Source organism: Cyclopterus lumpus, chromosome 14, assembly GCF_009769545.1.
Source record: "Cyclopterus lumpus isolate fCycLum1 chromosome 14, fCycLum1.pri, whole genome shotgun sequence".
Lineage (NCBI taxonomy): Eukaryota > Metazoa > Chordata > Actinopteri > Perciformes > Cyclopteridae > Cyclopterus > Cyclopterus lumpus.
This window is the reverse complement of record NC_046979.1, coordinates 20,255,285-20,276,443: the sequence shown is the minus strand read 5'-3', so window position 1 is coordinate 20,276,443 and position 21,159 is coordinate 20,255,285. Positions and strand designations below refer to the sequence as shown.

General features: G+C 42.7%; 1 protein-coding gene across 1 annotated transcript in view; it reads left to right on the top strand.

The window, feature by feature from the left end:
• The first annotated feature begins 6,805 nt into the window (after window positions 1–6,805).
• The window catches only part of dscama (Down syndrome cell adhesion molecule a), a 69,495-nt gene continuing 55,141 nt past the window's right edge, over window positions 6,806–21,159 (top strand). Inside the window, 1 exon segment of the mRNA XM_034550102.1 lies at window positions 6,806–6,926. Within this exon segment, the coding sequence (XP_034405993.1) occupies window positions 6,821–6,926 (106 nt within the window). The 5' untranslated portion in view covers window positions 6,806–6,820.

The following is a 21,159-nucleotide window of genomic DNA, read 5'->3' as shown; positions in this document are numbered from 1 at the left end:
ATCTCCCGTTACAAGACTCAGCCTGCTGTTGTTTTGATCTCTCCCCGCATTATCAATAGATCCTCAAAGGTGCGGCCTCTTCAGTCTGCAAAAACAATGCATTTCATATTTCCGAGATGCGCATTTGTATGTGTTACATCTTACTATTCCATGACAGCCGTTAATGAGATTGTTATTTAACGGTGCCGTACACAAACACACTTGATGACAGCCAACAGCCACCCACATACTGTCTCCTTTGCTTGCAAGCAGCCGTATGATAAATTGTGCTGGTTTGTCTCGGGCTATAAATTTGCAACTGAATATTCATGTGATATGCTGGCAAAATGCAAAATTCAGTGTCTGTCATTTCTGCTTTATTAGATAATTCTGAGTAAAGAGTGAGAGGAAATGAAGTGCGCGGAGTTGTGTCTACCATTAAACTGATTTGAATGCACGATTGGATAAGTGGTCCGAAGGTGCTAAATATGACAGTGGGAGCATTTCTATAGCTGCCAACGACCTTGTGACAGTGGAGCCGGCTTCTCGCAGCTAACTGTGAGAACAGAGGCAACAGCGCAAACAATGGGGAAAAGTGGCTGAGTGCATGCGACCCCCTCTCCGGCTCTCCTCCCTTCTCATGCGCTTGTTTGTTTTGCGCCTGCATCCTGGTGTAAAGGTGGAGCGAGCAGCCATGTGAGAGACAGAGGAGCGTGAAGGAGAGATGAAGAGGATTGAAGAATGCATACAGACAGAGAAAGAGAGCAAAGATGGAAGGAATGAGGATTAACGGTATTCATTTGAAGGAGGCTGTGGGACACAACTGAGACGGAGCATGTCTCTGGCCTCTCGTCACGGCGTCTCCCTGATCCATCTCCCTTTTCTTTGCATTCTCTTCCAGTCCATCTCTAATAGCTTTCCAGCTTTCCAGCTTTCCCGCCTCCCCACTCAAACCCCGCAATCGCTGTTTTCCTTGGCACAGTGCTGAAAAATACATGCACTCCCACTGTATCTACGTGAACCAGTGGGATCTGGCGGGTTTTGTGTCCATCAGGCTTTCTAATCTGAAGGAATCAGCCACCCAGAAATGGATGGTGGCTGAAGTAGAGATGGAGGTGGTCGGTGGGGGGGGGGTCTCAATTTTTTATGAGTCGGTGCAAAGCGGATCGAGACAAAAGCAGTTAGGAGGCAGCCTCTCTTCTTCGCCCAGTCACCTTTAAAACACACTCAGACCGGAGGCTGCGTGATGGCTGTTTTGTTTTGGTTCTCAGCTTCTGCACACACTGTTAAAACCTCCTTCATTTGATCTCCTTTTAATGGTGGGGGTTCAAATACAAATCAGGTGTTATTATTTGATCCTCTTGAGGCACAAATAGTACATTGACATTACTTCATTTACACTGTATGTTTTTTTTTTTTTTTTACTTTAAACTGAAAGAAAACGACCAGTTTGTGGAACAAAACATATAATGAATCAAAAGGATTATACCATATAACTTTACAGTAATGTGAAATACTAATACCCAGGTACACAACTGATCTTCAAGTCTTCAGATTATAGAATTTGTGACAGTGGCCGTCAAAATGAATAAAAATCAGCTACGGCCTAGAATAGTATGGATGATGAAGTGTATTGCTAATTACCTGTAACTCCAAGGAGTCAAACGGTGTCACATAACAGCTCTGTCTGTTATGGAGCAACAGTCGCACGGCAGATCACTGCTATTCCTAACAGATGCTGAGATTTTACGATCATCTTGATGGCAGATTTTCCTACTTGAGGAAACTGCTGACAAGTTGTTCCTCTGTATTTACAAGTGAATTAACTCTCGATAAGGTCTTCATGTATTATTATGGGTAGTGAGCCTTTAGAATGTCTCTTTCTTTTTTTTTTTGCTTGTACTTCACAATTCATGTTTTCACTGCTGCTTTTTTTTGTAAATGTGCTGCATTAGTGCAGCTGTGATGAACACGTTCTTTTAGTAAATGCATCATTTTGAGGAAATAGGAAATAATGCTAAAAGTAATATGAAGGTTGATGCTCAGTATGGATCCCCGTCTCTTGCAACACATTCTAAAGGAACCCTTCAAAGTGATGATGGATCGGGGGAGGAGCAGCTCAGTTATTGATGTGATGTCATGTGACGACATAAAGAAAAAGACTACACTTATTTATCTGCACGTCAACTACGACACAGGGTTGACTGTCACAACGTACAAAAACAATACAACCTCACGCCGTCTTCACTGTCGGCAGGTTGCCCATGTATTGGCAAAATGACACCTGAATGTTTAAGGTTCAGGTTCTAGCGTTGCCAAACCGGCAATCAATAATTCATTTACAAAAGTCCCCTAGAACTGAGATGTGTCATGGCTCCTCTGCCTCCTCTCACCTCGGATACGGAGCTACAACCGTCTGCCTCTCAACACCTCTGGGCCCTTCGAGCGCCGCACGTGTGAAGTGAGTGCAGCTAGAAAACGCGTGGAAACATGTGTCCTCGCCGGTGTTTGTTTGTCTTAACAGGTTGAACGACCGGTGGGTGGAAGTGGCCGGTGATTTGAGCGCGCTCATTAGGAATTTATGAAGCGCTAAAATGTTCGGTCTCCGGGGAGGGGGGATTGGCAGCTGTCGTGGAGGCAGGAAAAGGGAGCGGGGCCCGGGACGCAGAGAGCAGAGGCTGCAGAGATACAGTGGAGGAGCCTGAAGTATTCACAGCCGGTGAGTGGCTGTTCACAGAACGCCACTGTTGAGCTATAAAGGTCCATGCTGTACATCTTTTTATATTGTAAATAGGGTCAATATTATCATTGTTTTTTCACCGTAGAATCATCATTTCGAAATTAGGTTTGCCCTGCAGATGTAACTCATTTGAATAATTTGGTTATCCATTGCAGCACCAATCAACCTTGTATCGCCTTATTCATTTAAATCTCCGACTTTGTAGCTGAAATAGCCATAAGTGCTGACCGTGCTGCAGGCGGCACAGCTCTACATCAGTGTGATCGCCCTGAGAGGCGTCTTAAGAAAACACAACGCAAATAGAAATAATGCAAAGAAATGAAGAAAACATAGCTGGCGTTGAGGAAAAAAAATCTGCTGCAAAGAAATTGTACATTAGCACATTGACAAATACATACACTGATTTGACAACATGCAGTAAATGTAAAAACAGATGTAGATATGACGGCAAATCACTGTCAATATCCGCAAGCACAAATATGTCATTTGCGAGGTCAGAATATCTCGGCTCACGCGAGCGAAATCGCAGCTTGTGAGGAGAAAACCACACTTTGAGCACGAGGGGCGTCTCCTTTCACTGTTCCTCTCGCCAAAGTTGAATACATAAAATACATATAATATTTGAGTGAAAAACCTTCTAGAAGGTTATTGGTATATTGGGACTAATTTGGAGTTAGTGAGGCGAACCCACTAAACTGGCTACTGCATGTTTATTTGGATCATGAGCCATAGAGTATGAGTAAGGCCATGTTTCTTTTGTTTTGAAACTCAGGTATCAGTCAGTTCTGTGTAACTTGTGTTTTCTCTATTTGTCATTTCTTCAAATAGGTGAAGTTGTTCTCTTGATTTTATGTTTTTTGTCCCATTATAGCCAACACAGTTTTCATTGTCACTGCAAATGGAATGGATGCAATATATATGTCAGAAACTCAGATCTCAGCCATTAAGTCTTAAATTGTTATCATAAGTGATAGAATTAATTCAAAGAATGACATAATTGTTTTATAATGATGGGGCTTGGGTTAACAGTTTTCTTTGTTTTCATTTCACATTACTGTCGTTAGATGTATGGGCATCTACAGTATTGGGATAATGATTGCTAAAGCTATTTATTTAGTCAGTCCAAATTATTATGGTTACCTGCAATCAGAAAAGAAGCGATCACTGGTTTGTGCAGTGAGGAGGAATACAGTTCGAAGGTTGCTATCTTTCCTCGAAGTGTATTGACTTCAACAATGGTACACAAGAATCTTCAAAACTGCAGATGCTTAGAAATGTGCTACAAAGGAGGGGGGGGGGGGGGGGGCTACAGTTATCTTGCATTGTTGATTTTTCATTTTTCTCCTCAACTCAAACACAACAAGGAAAATACTCAAAAGGCGGTGGATGTATTAAACAAGTCCTCCACCCTTCCTTGGGATCCAGCCAGTATACATCCCCTGGCGCCGTGCCAACTGTGTGGGTTGTCCATTACAGCAAAGAGTTGCATTGTCAGTTTTCTATCCAGCACAGTAACGTACTACAGGGAAGTGCATCACATTACATTGACTCACTTCATTAGTTAAGATGACTTGGAAACGTGCTTTGCTGCACACTGTGTAGGTGAACATGGCAAATAAACTGCATATCAGCTTTTAGGACCTTTTTTTTTTTTTTGGGCCATTTTCCAAATTTTTAATTACAGAAACTGATTCTCAGTGAGTGTTTGACACCACGGCAACAATATAATTGTTAACAGTGATAGATTACCTGTTCCGATGGAAGATGATGCCTTTTTGGATGCAACGGAAGCTGCATCACAGCTTTTAATTCAGATGAAAGCAGAGATGCAAATGAGTTTGTCACGAGAGAATGTATAGGCAGCGGAAAAGTTGCTTACACTACGTGACATAGCCCCTTCTATTATACATATGTTCAGGATGCTTGCTTAAGCTTGAATAGTAATGCACTTCTCCTCCATATGTTCACCAAGAAATGCATCTTATGTTGAAAACCTAAAGCCACTGAGAACTCTGTTGGGTTGTGTTTGCCCTCAGAGAAAAGGATTGTCGTTATGTATATTTGTGTGTGGTATGTCGGGTTGATAAATCATCATAAAATATTGTTTTTATAGATATATTATGAACAAGTCACTTCTTCAGTGCTTGTGCACATATTTTTGTGTATCTGGAGCCCCCTACCAACCCACAAACTGTGAAATAAGACGACCCAATCAGTTTATCTTGTCGGCTGCTTGGATCAGAAAACATGTGATTCAACGAGCCAATCAGATTTGGCTCCCCATCATATGTCACATGCAGCCTCTTTAGCACGATATGTTGACAGTTGTCACACGTCGTGTTTTTGTTCAATCCAAAACCCCAAAATATGAACTTTATAAAAAAGAGTAAAACTATAAATCCTATCATGTGAAAGAATGTTTGGCATTTTTTAGCAATATTTTTCTTGAAAAATGACCATGACTAGATTATCAGAACAGGTGCTTTATCAATAAATTGATTGATCTCTAGTGTTCTGTGTGTTTTTCACACATGTGCAGTTGCGGGTCTGGCGCTCTGCCAGCTCTGCTATTTCACATCCATCGCTGCTCTCCCAGAGCTTTGCTGCAATGTCTCTTCATAGACAACTAGAACGGCCACTCGGTAGAGCGCATACCTTCGCCGCAGCCACTTTTTGGTACTTGGCATGAGAGTGTGGGGAACAGTAAATTGATGTAACTTGATACCAGATATTGTGGTAAACATCACAAAAGAATTATGTATGAACATCAGCCTTGATTTATTAATTTCGAAAGAAAACCATGTAGTGGTATTTGATACAATTTGGACTGTATGTGCTGCGAAGATATAAGACACAGAAATGGTTGTTCTGTTGATATGTATTTTATTAATTGTTTGGACAAGTACCTGAACATACATGTCCAAAACCGGACGTTCGTGAAACAAGTTCCCTGAACATTACCATGGAAACATCAAGGCCAAATGCATGAAGATTAATACCTGTGATTTTGGGTTATGACGTCATTGTATCATGTCGTATATCACAAGATCGGGCATTGAATTCTGAACATTTTGGCATTAGTTGCATGCCAATTGGATAAAAATTTACCGCGTTATGATAAAAATACGATTTTGACCTTTTCATGACCTTTTCATGACCTTGACCTTGACCTTTGACCCGATCGCTCCCAAAATCTAATCAAATGGTCCCCGGATAACAGCCAATCATCCCACCAAATTTCATGCGATTCGGTTTAATACTTTTTGAGTTATGCGAATAACAAACAGACATATTTACAAATAAATACACAGCGATCAAAACATAACCTCCGCAAAAGTATTTTGCGAAGGTAACAAGAGACGCACTCCTGCAGCCTCGCTCCACAGCAGTGAGCACAAACACAATGGTCAACCAGGGAAAAACAATTCTGTCAGATTGTATGAGAGTTATTCTGTTATGTGGTGGGGTTTAACAATAGCGGGTACAGTTTGTCAGTTTAATTATTTAAAGACCTCTGACATACAATGTTCAAGTTTTGATAGGAAGTAAACAATTAAAAACTGTCTCTAACATTTCTGTTTTCAATCTGATTTCTCTCCCCGCAGTTTTCTGTGAAGATCTACGTTCCAGCTTATATTTTGTCAATGCATCTGTGCAAGAGGTAGTGTTTGCCAGCACCACAGGGACATCGGTGCCCTGTCCCGCCACAGGCGTGTCCCCTATCTCACTGCGCTGGTACCTGGCCACCAGCGAGGAGATCTATGATGTGCCAGGGATCCGCCATGTGCACCCCAATGGCACCCTTCAGATATTCCACATCCCCCCTTCCAGCTTCAGCAAACTCATCCACGACAACACCTACTATTGCACAGCGGAGAACCCCTCAGGGAGAATCAGGAGCCAAGATGTCCACATTAAGGCTGGTCAGTTTCTCTGCTTGTGAATGTCTTCACGACTGCTTAATAGCAATCATGGTTTCATAACGAGTAGCTTGTCTTACAGTATTAGCAATGTCGCCCGTCTTATGCACATCACCTTTCTGTCCCCTCCTCCCCAGTCCTACGAGAACCCTACACAGTCCGGGTGGAGGACCAGAAAGCCATGAGGGGCAATGTGGCGGTCTTCAAGTGCATTATCCCTACCTCAGTGGAGGCCTACATCACTGTTGTGTCCTGGGAGAAAGACACAATGTCAATCAACGCTGAAAGTAAGTCGTAGCATCCCTTTTTACTACAGTAACACATATGACAGTTCAAAGCTAAGAACATATATGGTAGTTTGGAGTTTGGCGTCAGTGTTTAGTCGCCGATGAGGATCTTGTTTGCCGAGTTGTGTTGAACACTGACAGCGGAGGTGTGTGTGATCTGAGCTCACTGTACGAAACCTCTGACGTGAACCCACACAAAGGCCTTGCTCGTACCAGCCAGCCGGGTCTATGTCTGTGTGTGTGCATGTGTGTGTGAGCACATCCACGTCTGTCTGACCCAATGCCGGTGAGGTCCCGCTCCTCTTCCTCTGCCCGGTCTTCCACCACAGTGCAGGCTGCCAGCCATGTCACTTAGTCTCAGTGTATTGACCCATTTCTCCGGTTGATAGGAAGCACCGCAGCACTCCGATCATTCAAATCACTTAAATGGAACGCTCGCTTGCGTGATTGTTTCCCAGCCCTGGGGGGCAAATTCACTTTATGTGGGGCATTTAGCAAACTCAATAGACAAGGGCTAATGTCATTTTGCTTTTGGATGGAGGGCAAATGCTGGCTAGCGACTGCTTTCTTCTTCTTTTTTTGTTGACTTTTCACATTTGTCCGCTCATGTGAAATCGGCCATGTTGAAATCTATAGCAATCTCTTAATTGTTCTGAAATGGATTTGCCGCAAGCATGTTTTCAGATTTGGCTATTTACAGGGATGCAACGGTAGGTTTTCAAATTTGTTTATACATTTGTGTGTTTGGATGTTTTGAACGTATTACTGATCTGTTAAAAAGTTGTAAAGTGTGGCTGCAAGGTTTGAATATTTTTGGAATGCTGCATCTTTCAGAGATTTTTTTGTTCTTCTTTTTTCAAAGAAGAAAAAAAAAAAAAATATGTCTGCACTGTCAAAACAAAGTGTTTATCTAGAGCCGTAAAAATCATCACATCTGTAGCCATCAGCCATGTAAACGCTGTCAGAAAAATCAGCCAGCCACCAATCCACTGCTCTTCTCCACACTAAATAATGGATGACGGAAGCCTATGAATCCATGAGCAAATGGTCTTTATTCACGTCTCAGTGCACGCTTCCATTCCCCTCATCCTCTTCTACACACATTTTAAGTGCAGTGTATGTGTGTTTTGTGTGTGTGAGTGTGTGTGTGTGTGTGTGTGTGTGTGTGTGTGTGTGTGTGTGTGTCCACGTCTGTGAGTCCATAGGCACACTACAGCGACTGACAGCTCAATGCAAGATGGCCTGACCCCTTCATCTCGAAGACCGAGCTTCGATATTTACATTTTTCATGAACAAAAACAATATCAACACTTGGGCCTCGAACAACAGAAAAAAGTGAAATATAGCTTTTTTGTCTTCGCTATGAATAATTGAATTGGCTTTTTAGTTGGGAAGGCGTAGCATGGTGTGCAGCGCCCGACAGACAGGCCCTCTGTAAGTCTCACTGGACACGGACCTTTTTGAGCTGTTGTAGGGTAGACTAACAAAGCACCACTTAAAGAACCCTGGTGTCTATGAGAAAAGAATTGAAAATTATGATGAAAAATGCATTCAGTCAGGATGGCCAATGTAAGTACCAGTGCAGTATAGCTGTCTGATACAGTGTTATAATAGTGGTCTGGTGTTTTAACAGAACCGAACATGTACAGTTCATGCTGTTGACTCTGGAACTTGTTTTATCCCAAAAAATGGGGACATATTTTTCTCATTTCCACTAATGCAGTACTAATCGAAAACACGCGTTAATAAAGATGGATATTGTTTTGTATTCTTTTCCAACATATGTGGAAACAAAGATTAGGCTAAACTCCGTTTCAGTAGCTACGCCCTTATAGATTAACCGATTCTCAGATGCATGAATCACTTTGTCCAATGAAATTACTTTAAAATTGTGTTTGGAGTAGAAGTGACGGTACAGAGCAGAAACATGTCTGGGTTGAAGCAGTGGCCAGTTTATCCTAGCTGTGTGAAAGCAGCTGTGGGTCTTTCATTTATCTCTGTGAGCATCGAGGCACGTTGGGTGAGTGCAACGATTCAAAAGCTGCAAACTGTCCTGACTAAGAGGATTTCAGTTATTGTTTAGAGAGGGAAGCCAATCAGGACCAGGTCTGATTGTGATGGGTTTACTATGATTAATGGATACAATAGAGAGAAATCTGTCATTGTACAATACGGCTGTTAAAGGTGGCCCATCGTCAGGAGGGATGGAAGATGGCAAATAGCAATGTTGATAGTGAATGTGTTGTCACTATAATGTAATACATTTCACATGATCATCTTACTGTTTCTACCATTGATGGTAGGGTTGTACGGAATAGTTGGTGCTTCAAAGCTTCATTCACAAGGTTGACATCCTATTCCTAAATCAATATTCAAAACATTTTGTATTAATTATGTTTACATACGGTATTCTTGCACAGCTGCATATAAAGCTGCATCAGACTACACAAATTTTATTAGAATTACATTGTTACATTCCAGCGGTTGCTGTGGGATCCAAACATATCCAATAACTCAAGAGAGTTTTAAAATCCAAAAGTAACATGTTATTGAAAAAAGACAAAATTTAACTAAATGTCTATTTAACTAAATATTCTGCTTGAATAGATATTTCCTGGTGTTTAGCCTTTAAAAGACAACATTTTTACTGTGGTCAAAAAATGTTGACCACAGTAAAAATGTTCTTTAAAGAAAGTCGATTTTGTTCAAGGATTTTAATGTATTTTTAGGGGGTTGATGTCATAAAATAGGACAACAGATATTCAAAAACCTCAATCAAAGCTTCGAGAGTAGTAAAACATTGTGCATGTGACTAATAAGAAGCCCAAAGCACAAGCATAATTACCACTATTATTACAGGACATTACAGGAACCAAACTCTGCATTATTCAGTAATCAGAAGTCGAGAATTGAATGGGTCAGTGAGGAAAATGACATAAAACAGGTCGTCAGATGGGTTGTTTTCCATTAATTTAACAACAGAATGAAACCTGATGTAGTATTTTGAAACGTGAGATGGATATCGTTAACTTAATATCTTGAATTCATTTAATTTCATCACCTGTTGTAGTGCAGTTAAAAGTTCAGATTGATTACATTTGAAAGCTAATTTTGTGACATGGTTGAAAAAACAAAACAATGGGTGGGAATGCATTTGTTAATGTGTTTTGTGCTCATTTCCATTTTCTACATTTTCTACATCTTGATCACATGGGAAGACGTGTAAGAAATAATTGTTTTGATTCATAACACTGGTTCTGATATGTTGAGATGGTGCTGAGAAACTACACAGTATGTGTATCATATGCCAGAGTTGTTTTGAAACAGCTGGTGTTGATAATGGTGGAATGAAGCGTAAAGTGTGTGTGTGTGTGTGTGTGTGTGTGTGTGTGTGTGTGTGTGTGTGTGTGTGTGTGTGTGTGGACCTGTTTGGTGGATGACCCACATCCTATATTAGAAATGGCAGACTTGCCTTTAAAATACTATATATCTTGTAGCAGCGTCTGCTATGTAAAAAAGATAAGTAGGCCCACTGTGATTAGATTTTGTGTGATTATCACAAAAAAAAACCCTGCTTTTAGTTACGGAGCATGTGTGGTGGAAACTTCCTGCTGCGTTGCTCTTTGGGATGCGTCGTGATGGACTGCGTTGCTGTGCAGGGCCATTCCCCAGGTGCAGCCTGCGCTGCAGTCACTGAGAAGGCCTTGTAGTCGTTTGCCTTGGCCTGATGCTGGCTGCTCTGCATTCAGCACCAGCGGGGCTTAGCGGGGGCCGACTCCCCAGCACTACTGCAGAGACACGCACATGCGCGCGCACACACAGACACACACACACACACACACACTGGGGCTTCTTTTCATTCAGCACACGAGCTGAGCAATAGGGCCGTCGGCCATCACACAGATTCTCTTTGCTCTCCTCAGTCCTCCCTCATCTCTTAGACCTTTTTTTTCTCACTATCATATGGCCACATACATGAAGTGGTAGATTGTTAAACATGCCTTGACTGCGCCGCTATTTCTTTTGGCAAGAACACAAGATGAATGCCAATGATTACGAGTTACCCACTTAAAATATCAAGTGTCCCCAGAACTGCTGGGTTTGGTTGCATGCAGAGACGGTTTGTTGAAGGATATTGCAGACTGCTCCGACGCTTTCAGTCCGGCCATTTGCTGAGCCATCTTGTGCATTTCACAGTTTCTTTCATGTTTGTTGACATTTGTGGACGTGTGTGTTGGGAGTGATTTCTGCAGCCAGCCTCGATTCCCTGCAGCCATCGCCCAGAGGGAGAAGAGCCAGCCACACTATGTGGGTTTAATTGGCTGTGCATAATTGAAGTAAATATCAAGAGTTACCATCCAAAGGCTCCTGGACGTTATCATGTCTTTCCACAGTGCCCACTGTTTCTTCTCCAGTCCTTCTCCTCCATTTTAAAGGCAGCGATAAAGCCAGCTGGTGTGTAGCCGTTAAAACAGTGGGTTTAAGGTCGCACATTTGATGGCCGTTGATGGAAGCAAAAACTAAGCTGATCTTTGTGCTTTCAACTTGCCAGTATGGATCAGGCGACAACCTCCGGTGCATCCAATGCAGAAGTGCCTTAAACTTGCATTCTTTCTACTGGCCATAACTCCTGCGCTAGCAAAAGGATTGTATAGAAGTCAATAAGAAAATGACCTCCTCTCTTGATTTATTAAAACATTGTAAACATGAGTTTATGGTCTCAATCTCTTCTTCAATACAATATAATGTTTAGTAAGTACATTATGGTCCATTTAGAGTCAAATGGTAGGGTATGGTTTAGGGCGGGCTTACTGTGATTGACAGGTCTCTACCACAGTGTCTTATTTCAGTCTTATAACTTTATTGCATTTGGTGCCCTAAACATTTCCTATTCAGCATTCGGTTATTCAATTCAGTTTATTTTATATAGCCCAATATCACAAATTACAAATTTGCCTCAGAGTGCTTTACAATCTGTACACATATGTTATACTTAGCTCCACCCACTCATGTCACTTCTGGTTGCAAAAAAACAAGATGGTGACAACCAAAATGTTGTACTCAAAGCTTCAAAATGGCAGTCCACAAACCAATGGGGGACATTGCGTTGACTGCCTCCACTTCTTATGTACAGTCTATGCTGTGGATACATGCAGTCAATTCTGAGATGGCCTGAGGCAGGCGTGTTGGGCCGCGCTGTGTAGACACTGACACATTTTATCAGTTAAATGTTTCATGAACATGCAGCATAAATTAATATAACAGTGAGGTATGTTACATTGAAACGATTTTCCTTCCTGCATCCCAGCTTAAGTGTGTGTTAGAGGGATAGTGACTATCCAGTATCACTGCTGCCTACTGTACATATTTGTCTATTGGGTAGAGTGGGAGGTAATCATTTGCTATATATGCTAGATATTAGGGCTGCAACAACGAATCGATAAAATCGATTAAAATCGATTATTAAGATAGTTGGCAACGAATTGCATTATCGATTCGTTGTGTCGCGCGATTATTACGCCACCCAATAAGACCCGGAGATGTTTGAGTATAAAAAAACAAAACAAAAAAAAAGTTGAGTTGGCATTGGGTCAAAAAAAAAGCAGGTAGCGCAAAGACCATCGGAGAGACCCGTAACGTTGTGCGAGAACTAACGGTTACTTCCCCGGTGGTGAACGGCTGTTTTTACGGGGACAAGCCACGCCCCCTCCCTGCCCGCCTGCATGCTGCTGCTGCTCCGGCAGCGCTGGAAGCGGAAGTTGGTGAAATTCCCCGAGCTGTGTGAGCCTACGGGTGATGTTATGAACACAAACACGAGGGCGTTAGATGTTCCGACGTTTATGGGATGTTCAAAACAAGTATAAAGCAAAACTAGTGGTTATTTATTCCGTGCTGAACGGCGGAAATAACTGTTTTTACCGAGACAAGCCACAGAGACAAGCCACGCCCCCTTTTCCTGCGGTTTATAGACAAGTGTTGTCTTATTTATGTACAACTTCTTCTTTTTTTTTAAATTAGCAGGTGCGGCCTATAGATAGGTGCGCCCTATAGTCCTGAATTTACAGTACCTGTTACCTGTGCATTTTATGGCACAGTTCTGTTGATTAAAGGGTTGGAAATTAATGCTTTTTTGTATTTTTATCCGATTCATCGATTAATCGAACAAATAATCGACAGATTAATAGATTATTAAAATAATCGTTAGTTGCAGCCCTACTAGATCTAGATATATATATATATATATACTGTTTGTTTTAGCCAGAGGTAGCGTGGTGTAATGAATGTCTTTTGTTGGGAGCAGCCTTGAAGCTTGCTTGCTATCAGTTTTGCCCTTTTCTTAGCATGCTACTAGGAAGCGCAGCCATTGGCGCTGCACAACCTTGAGCTGGGGGCTGGGCTGTGTGGGTAATGGTTTTACTGGTTCCTCTATGGTGGAGACGTAGAGGGAGAGAGAGGAGAGGCAAGGAGGGGGAGAGAAGAGAGAGGATTACTAACTCTCTCTCTCTCCCCCTGCCTTCCTCTCTCCATCCCTCGCTCTTGTCGACAGGCAGGGTTGGGACTCTGACGTGTGACAGGCTGGATGTTGAGCCTTTTTTTCCAGCACTCGCCGTTCCGTCCGTCCATGATTGGCTGGAGTATTGTTATTCACACAGAAAAATGGGTCAGGTGGCCTGTGGAGAACATTGTGATTGTGTGGACGGATGGACGATACAAATACACACACGCTCATGCATACCTACACATACATCCCACACAGAGCTAGGATTATGCTCTGCAGCAGAGCGGCGGTGGCAGATAAATGACAGATAAATGAAAATAAATCCACGTTACGTGGTAAGCGTCTCTCATGTTGAATTCAGTGTGTGTCCTCTCACAAGCCGCGAGCCGGTTCTCTCCTCGCACCCAGTGGCAGAGGCTTAGCGAAATAAATAAAGGGTTGCACTGAAGGAAAAAAACAACAACAAAAAAAACTGGGAAGAAAATCAATACCTGTGTGCATGAATCTGGCTGCAGCTGCCACAAAGCATTATGGGAACATGACGGGTAGATAGATACACTTGGGCTGGGCAGGTTGCAGGCAGCATAATAAGCTATCGGGTGAAAAAAACAACTACCGAGCCCCATGAAAACAATATATGTTACTTGTGGTATGCAATGATCAGTGCATCATTTATTAGTCATACATATTCATATATTACCATTTTGTAAGGATAACCACCACGGTATACAATAATGGTTTATAGATTGAATATAGTCTATCAGGAAATATAAATTATAATAATCTTTTATTAATTCATTTCTAGCGCAAAACAAAGTTTAAAAAATTTATAGATAACAGTTTATAAGAATACAGAACAAATCACATCAAAAAAGATGGTTTATTTGTTTGAATTTGAGTCGGTAAATTGTGTAATAACTGACTGTCCACAAATATAATATGAGTGGCTTTCTGGAAGCAAAACACAAGTAATAGTTACCTTGCCTCCCTGACTAAATGTCTAATAAGTCATGCGTAACATGATTGTGTCAGAATTCACAAAAGCAATATTTCGAATGCTGCAGTGCAACATTACAGGTAGAAAACCCGACTGTGTGTATGATGACGGGCTTCTCCAGGGTCACAAAAGTCCCCTTAAGCGTCCGCAGCACTGTAAAACGCCAGCGTTAGATTATGCTCTCACTGCCTGCTCACACAGTCTCCTCCACACAGCCTGCCGCTCCAGCCCGAAGACCGACAGAGATATTAGTTCAATTGGCGGATGCCCTTTCCGTCTCCGTACCGCACTGGCGCTGCGATGATCACACTCCCACCTCCGTACTGTGCTGTTTGCTCACCAATAACCGCAATTTGTTCTTTATTAAACTCTCGGGGCTGGGAAACAATTAGGGTGCGTGCTGGAGGTGGTGTGTGTGTGTGTGTGTGTGTGTGTGTGTGTGTGTGTGTGTGTGTGTGTGTGTGTGTGTGTGTGTGTGTGTGTGTGTGTGTGTGTGTGTGTGTGTGTGTGTGTGTGTGTGTGTGTGTTGTGTGTGTGTGTGTGTGTGTGTGTGTGTGTGTGTGTGTGTGTGTTTGTGTATATATATATATATATATATGTGTGTACACGCATACATATATTTGAGCGCAGGCAAGAGGAGAAGGAGGAGGGGGGACGGGGAGAGATGCTAAACACTGCTTAATCTTTGATAAACAGTGAGGTCTCCTTTGTGGCGCCACAGTTTGGCACATCTTCTCCGGGCCGCTCAGCGCTGCGCCGGGGCTCCCAGATCTGGATGGAAGCCAGGTCATGCATGGATCCCTGCCAAGATACAGATTAGCTATAAGCGCAACACGAGCTAATCGCGGACGGAGCCGCCAATTAATTGGCACTTAGACGGACTGTATGGATTTGGGGGCCGGATGTTATCAGTGGATCTGAGTGATTGCCATGGAAATTCACTGGCCGTGAGATATGTTCACATGTCCTATATCTGAGGGAAAAAAATATGTGCTGCAGCTGTATGTAAAGCACTGGATATGAAACTTGTTGAGAGTGCTGAGCTGGGCCAGGTTGTGTGTGTGTGTTGGATCACTTCCTGTCCGGGAGGGGGGGGACATGACATGACATGGATGATGCATTTAAGTGTAAATGTCTCTGGAATGCAAGGTGACATAATGCAAGTAGCTGTTTTGGTGCATAGACGTTGATAGATAGTCATTATGGGACGGTGATTTTTTTTTTTTTTCTATAAGGCCTTTCAGACCAATCCGCTCTCTGTTGTGAGGATGGCAGATGTAAAAACAAGCAGAGCTAGGCGCCAGTCACGTCGCTGAGAAACGCTTGAGTCGCTGAAAGCTACCGGATTGCCCTCTGTAAAAAATAAAAAGAGAGACCAACCCCTACCTCTCCATCTCATCCATGTTCAACCCTGCTGTACTTTGAGGTCACACAAAAAAGAAGAAAAAAAAGAGCTTTGACTGGCGACGAAAAGGCTGCTTGAAATCTCAGCATCTTTTGTAGGAACCTGCACAGAGGCCGGTGTGCATGTAAACGTGTGCGTTGTAGAGAGACAGAGATGCTATTGGTGTGTAGGAGGAGGAAAAGGGGGAGGGGGGGGGGGGTTGACTGTGAATGGTTGCTCTTATCGCGTGCATGCAGCTGCTGCAGTGTCTTTGAGAGACAGAGGGGCTGTCCATGCATGCCACTCACTCTGCCTATTCACAGCCTCCCTCCCTCTCTATGTTCCTCTCTCCCCCTCTTTCCCTTTTCTGGCCCCGTCTGCCACATTTGACGGCGAGGAAGTGAGCGAAAGAAAGAGGGACGGGGGGGGGGGGGGGGGACATCACGACTCAAGCTTTAATGCAGACTCATGACATGCGAGCCTTCTGATTTTTTTTTCTCCACATCCTCACAATAAGGGATAAGTAAGAAATGAAATGTCGGTTGACACCTCCGCAACTGACGCGCGATTGTTTGTGCGAGGGCAACGTCGGCGCCTCCCTCTGTTGACACACGTTTTTTAACATTTCAATAAATCACGGTTGTTTACGTCAGCAGGCCTCACACGTAGCTTGTGCTGCAGCAATATCATTTGGAGACGTCTTTTTTCAGTTAAATCCGATTGCTTTCTCACCACAGAATCACCTTAGTCGCAAGTACGATGAGATTCATGTATTGCATAAGAATTAAGGTGCGAGCAACTAAAAGCAAGACTTGCACAGAGGTAAAGACTGAGGTTCCATCCTCAGCGGTCCCACAAGTCAGTCAGATAAGGGCAATGAAGATTGCTCCCCCTGCTCCCGCCAAGCTAATCAAAACTACAAATAATGAAGTGAATTAATTCCGTGGTGCCAGTATATCGGTGACCTGTGGAAAAGTGTAACCAAGATGAGTCGCCGTGGGAAATCACCTTGATAGATGGACGTCTCAGGGCGGCGACATCCCCCAAGCGCCGCGCATCGCTTCATCTTTGCCCAGGTGCCCTGTCATGTATCGCCACAGTCTTGCAGCAGTATTTCTCGAGCTGTGATGTGTAACCTTGACTCTGGAATACAGAGTGGAGGAGCAGATGGTGAGAACGGGTGATTAAGAATCGGTTTGGACCAGCAGACCTGGGAGGCCTTGAGACAGACTGTCCATGTGTTTATTTAAGGTGACTCAGAGGCAGATTTCCTTCCTCTTTTGTGATCTAACATTTCTTCACCATGATGGCATTTATTTATCTGATTGAACTTGCATTTTTTTTTATTTTGTATACACAAATTAAAAAATTACAAATCAGACAGGGAATGCACATTTTTTTAATTAACTATCTAAATTGAAGTTTTAGTATTTGATAGTTAAATATGTTTGACAGTATATACATGTTTAATAAAATGTGTGACATATTCAAGGCCAAAAAGAAATTGCAAAGCTGCATATTTTTTAGTTTTTATAAAATGTAGGATTTATCAGTTTTATTAAACAAAAGAAAATATATTTTAGGAATTTACTGAATTATTTTTCTTTTAATAAAATTAAAACCTTTAACAGTTACATTTATATGTATTGTAGAGCTAATTATTGTGATAACAACCAATACCTTTCGGTTATTTAAATGCAAGATTTAAAATAATTATGCAATATTTCGTTTTTATTACGTGTGAGCTGAACGGCTTGACATCATTTCGAAAACTGTTCTTTTGGTCTTGCCAACCCGCTCCATACATTATTTTGTCTAAGGTGAGTAAACCAAATTTTTCTGAAATGCTTGCATAATCCTTTAGTTCCACTCTGCGACCGTAGAGAGAGGTACAATGCGGAGGGAGTCTGTGTAAAAATACTTCGGAGGACAAAGAAATTAAAACTGATAAGTGAGCGAATAAAAGGTCCTTTGCATAATCCGAGTTAATTCACAATGCAGAATACTGAGTGAGCCTTCCGGAAGCTCAGGAAACACGCTTCATTTGAATGTTTGTTGTGTTTTTGTTTTTTCTGCAGCCGTCAAAAAATCTCACAGGTTTAGTTTTCACACAGCTCTGCCTCTAACTCACTAACAATAAGAGTGCCGATTTTTCAATGCAACCACATGAATCAAATACAAATATTATGTTCATGTATAAAGACAATTGAACGCAACCTTTTTGGGCGTGTGGCTTGATGGACGAGCAGTGATGAACCCCAAATAGATTTTTCTCTTGCATACAGTAAATAGTCATGTTGTTGCTGAGGGCCTGAGTTTATGCTGTGAGCTCAGCCTGATTGGCTGGAGCTGGCTATGACTCGTCGTGCGTTTGGCCAATACGGTTCGTTCGGATTCCGCTCCTCTCCCCTTTTTCTTTTTTCTTTTTTTACCCCCACCCTAAATAAATTGCCTGGAGAAATTGAACAAAAAAAATTAGAGAAAGGGAGAGAGCCTTTCATCTAATTGAGAAGCTCATGTTAGCTGTGGTGGGAAGATAAGCCTCCTCTCTCTCAGCAGCTATTAACATCAATGTATGTTAGCCAGCTTCTTATAGTTATATATTTATTTCTCACTTTAGCTTGATTTTTCTCAGCTAGCGAGGTCTAAACTTATATGTGTAGTTAATGGCCGTGTGTGTGTGTGTGTGTGTGTGTGTGTGTGTGTGTGTGTGTGTGTTTTATCTATGTGTGTTCCAGGCATGTCTTGACAGGCTTCTGTACCTGCACACATGCACAACACTCCAAAATGGAGACCAGATCACGTGACCTTGTGCATCCATTTAGACACACGGAGGATGACGACACATGCACAGTTCATCAGGAGCGTTCACTAATTTTGGCACCCTCATACACATGTAATATATATATATATATATATATATATATATATATATATATATATATATATATATGTGTGTGTGTGTCTTGCAAAGCGCTATATAAATTCAAAATATTATTATTATGGTTATAATATATATACTCTCACTTTCAAATATCCTGGGAGGTGAAATTGCCTTTTACATGATCATATATTCATGCAATGAATCTATATATTTTTTTAAATAAATATTACAACCTTTTAAATGTACAAAACTAGACAAATTAAAAAGTGTGCTCAGCATGCGTGAGCGGGCCGACATTCAGTAAGTGTGTCGTGCCTCAATTAATGTCCCAACATATGTCCTCATTGATGTCGTGGATAAACCTCTGCTTGGACTTATCTTGCCGTCTGATTCTTGGGGTGTAGACGTTCTCCCTGATTACATTGTGTCCTCTAGCCCCTTGATCCCTTTAGCCCCCCCCAAAACCAGGATTACATTTCCACAGTGTAATCCCGGCTGGGCGGCAAGGGGGTCACACTGCTGCCCCCCCACCCCCCACACACACACACCCGATATGTCGATGATGTGGGACTATTGGATAGGGGGGGCGGTTAGCATTCAAGTGGTGGTGTGCTGGCAATTTGTCAATCTTCCCTCAATAGGAGTGAGGAAAGAGGGAGACCAGTAAAAGGTTTGCTCCTGCTCCTGCTGCTGCTGCTGCTGCTGCTCTGGCTCGCTGCCTCTTTCAGTCCAAGGCAGCCATTTTGGGTCCGTCAGTCTGTGTTGTGCCGGCTCTCCTCAGTTAACACTGAAAAAGACAAGCTGAAGAAAACAGAGCACAATTCTTTTTTTCTTTTCTTTTCCCAACATGGGCTTGTTTTTGTTTAGCTTGGAAAGAGGACATTTAGAAGACGGTATTATTAATGTGGTGGAGGCCCTTTAGAAAGCCCGCTGTATAGTGAAAGGACAAAGTGCAGCTGAATGCTTGGCTTGTGTCAGTCTTTTTATATTTTGGGAAGGGAAAGCATCAGATACAATGAAACAGTTGTGGGTCAATTCTGCTGCCCACAATGAGTAAATAATGAAACTAATACAAAATACAACATCCAGTTTGTCCTAGCTGAAATTTAATTCATGTTACAGTGTCAAGTCTGTATTTTGAGCCAGAGAGGGAGAGTCCTCCCCTCCACACACACACACACACACACACACACCTATCCTCTTCCGTGGCAGGTGCGCCGCTCATCAGCAGCAATCATTCTCCTGAAGCTCAAACAGTTCCTCCCCTGTGTGAAAACAGCAGCGCCGTGGCGTGCATGTGCAGGGCCTGAGCAAACACACCGAGTGTGCACGAGATCGGTGGGCCCATTCAAAGAGGCCCCATAATGGCCGGCTTCTCCCAGCCTTGTTTGCTCTGTGTTTTGTGGCTTTGGCCTCTGGCAGATGGGCCATCGGGGATTATACCTTCTAATGAAGAGGGGTGGAGGGGCGGGCGAAGGTTTATTACGAGTTATGATGTGACCGAGCCAAGGACAAAACTACAGGTGCTTCTCCGAGCTAATTGGAGTGTGTGTGTTTAAAGTTGACAGTGTCTTCACGGTTTATTTAGTAATTTACAGGCTGTAAATTTACATGCTTCAGAGTTTTATGCAGAGAAAAGATCACAGTCTCATTAGCGTGCGCGTGGCAGCATTAAAAGATCAAACTAATTCTCCAACTAACACAACGGCACAAAACAGGATTTATGCTACGTGAGACAGAGTTTCGGGGCTAATGTGTCTATTAAAATTTTTTATTTCAGTCAATTGTACATGTCCATCTCCTTTGTATTTGAATGGCAAGGGTTGAGATAGTGACGTGGTGTCCCGGGGCCCACGGTCTTATACTGGAAGCAAAGATGCACAATGACCAGCCCTTCCAGCGTGATTACACGCGGCGTATGTCCAGACATGCTGGCCTAATCCCTGACACCCGCCACCCCCCTGTGTCCATACTCGCATACCCCCCACCCCCCCACCCCTTCTCCTCAACATATGGAGATGGAAGGAATTAGCGCGGTGGAAGAAAATAAATGAGTTAAAGCGGCCAGCAGCTTAGAGCCCACCATATTTGTTCCTGGGTGACGCTTTTGTGAGATTCTTAGAAGTGGTGCGCTCGTGGAGTCTCTTCCTCCTTTATTTAGCTCAACAACAATAATAAAAAAAAAACACACTCTCATATTTCAGTTCCCGAAGACTTGATATGCATTTATGTCAGGGATTATGGATGAGTGCAGAGAGGTGTGGTGTACATTGTTTTTTTTAAGATGCTCAATGTCCGGGGACCACACCTCCAACAAAGCCACAGCCTGACCCTGCTGCGCTCCTCGCGTGACCCCCAACCAACACACCCCGCCCCAGTTTCAGCCCAGATCTCTCGTTAATAGGATTAGGCTGGCTACCTGCCATTCAGTGGCTTGGAAAGGACTTCTTATCTCCTTTCTTCAGATGG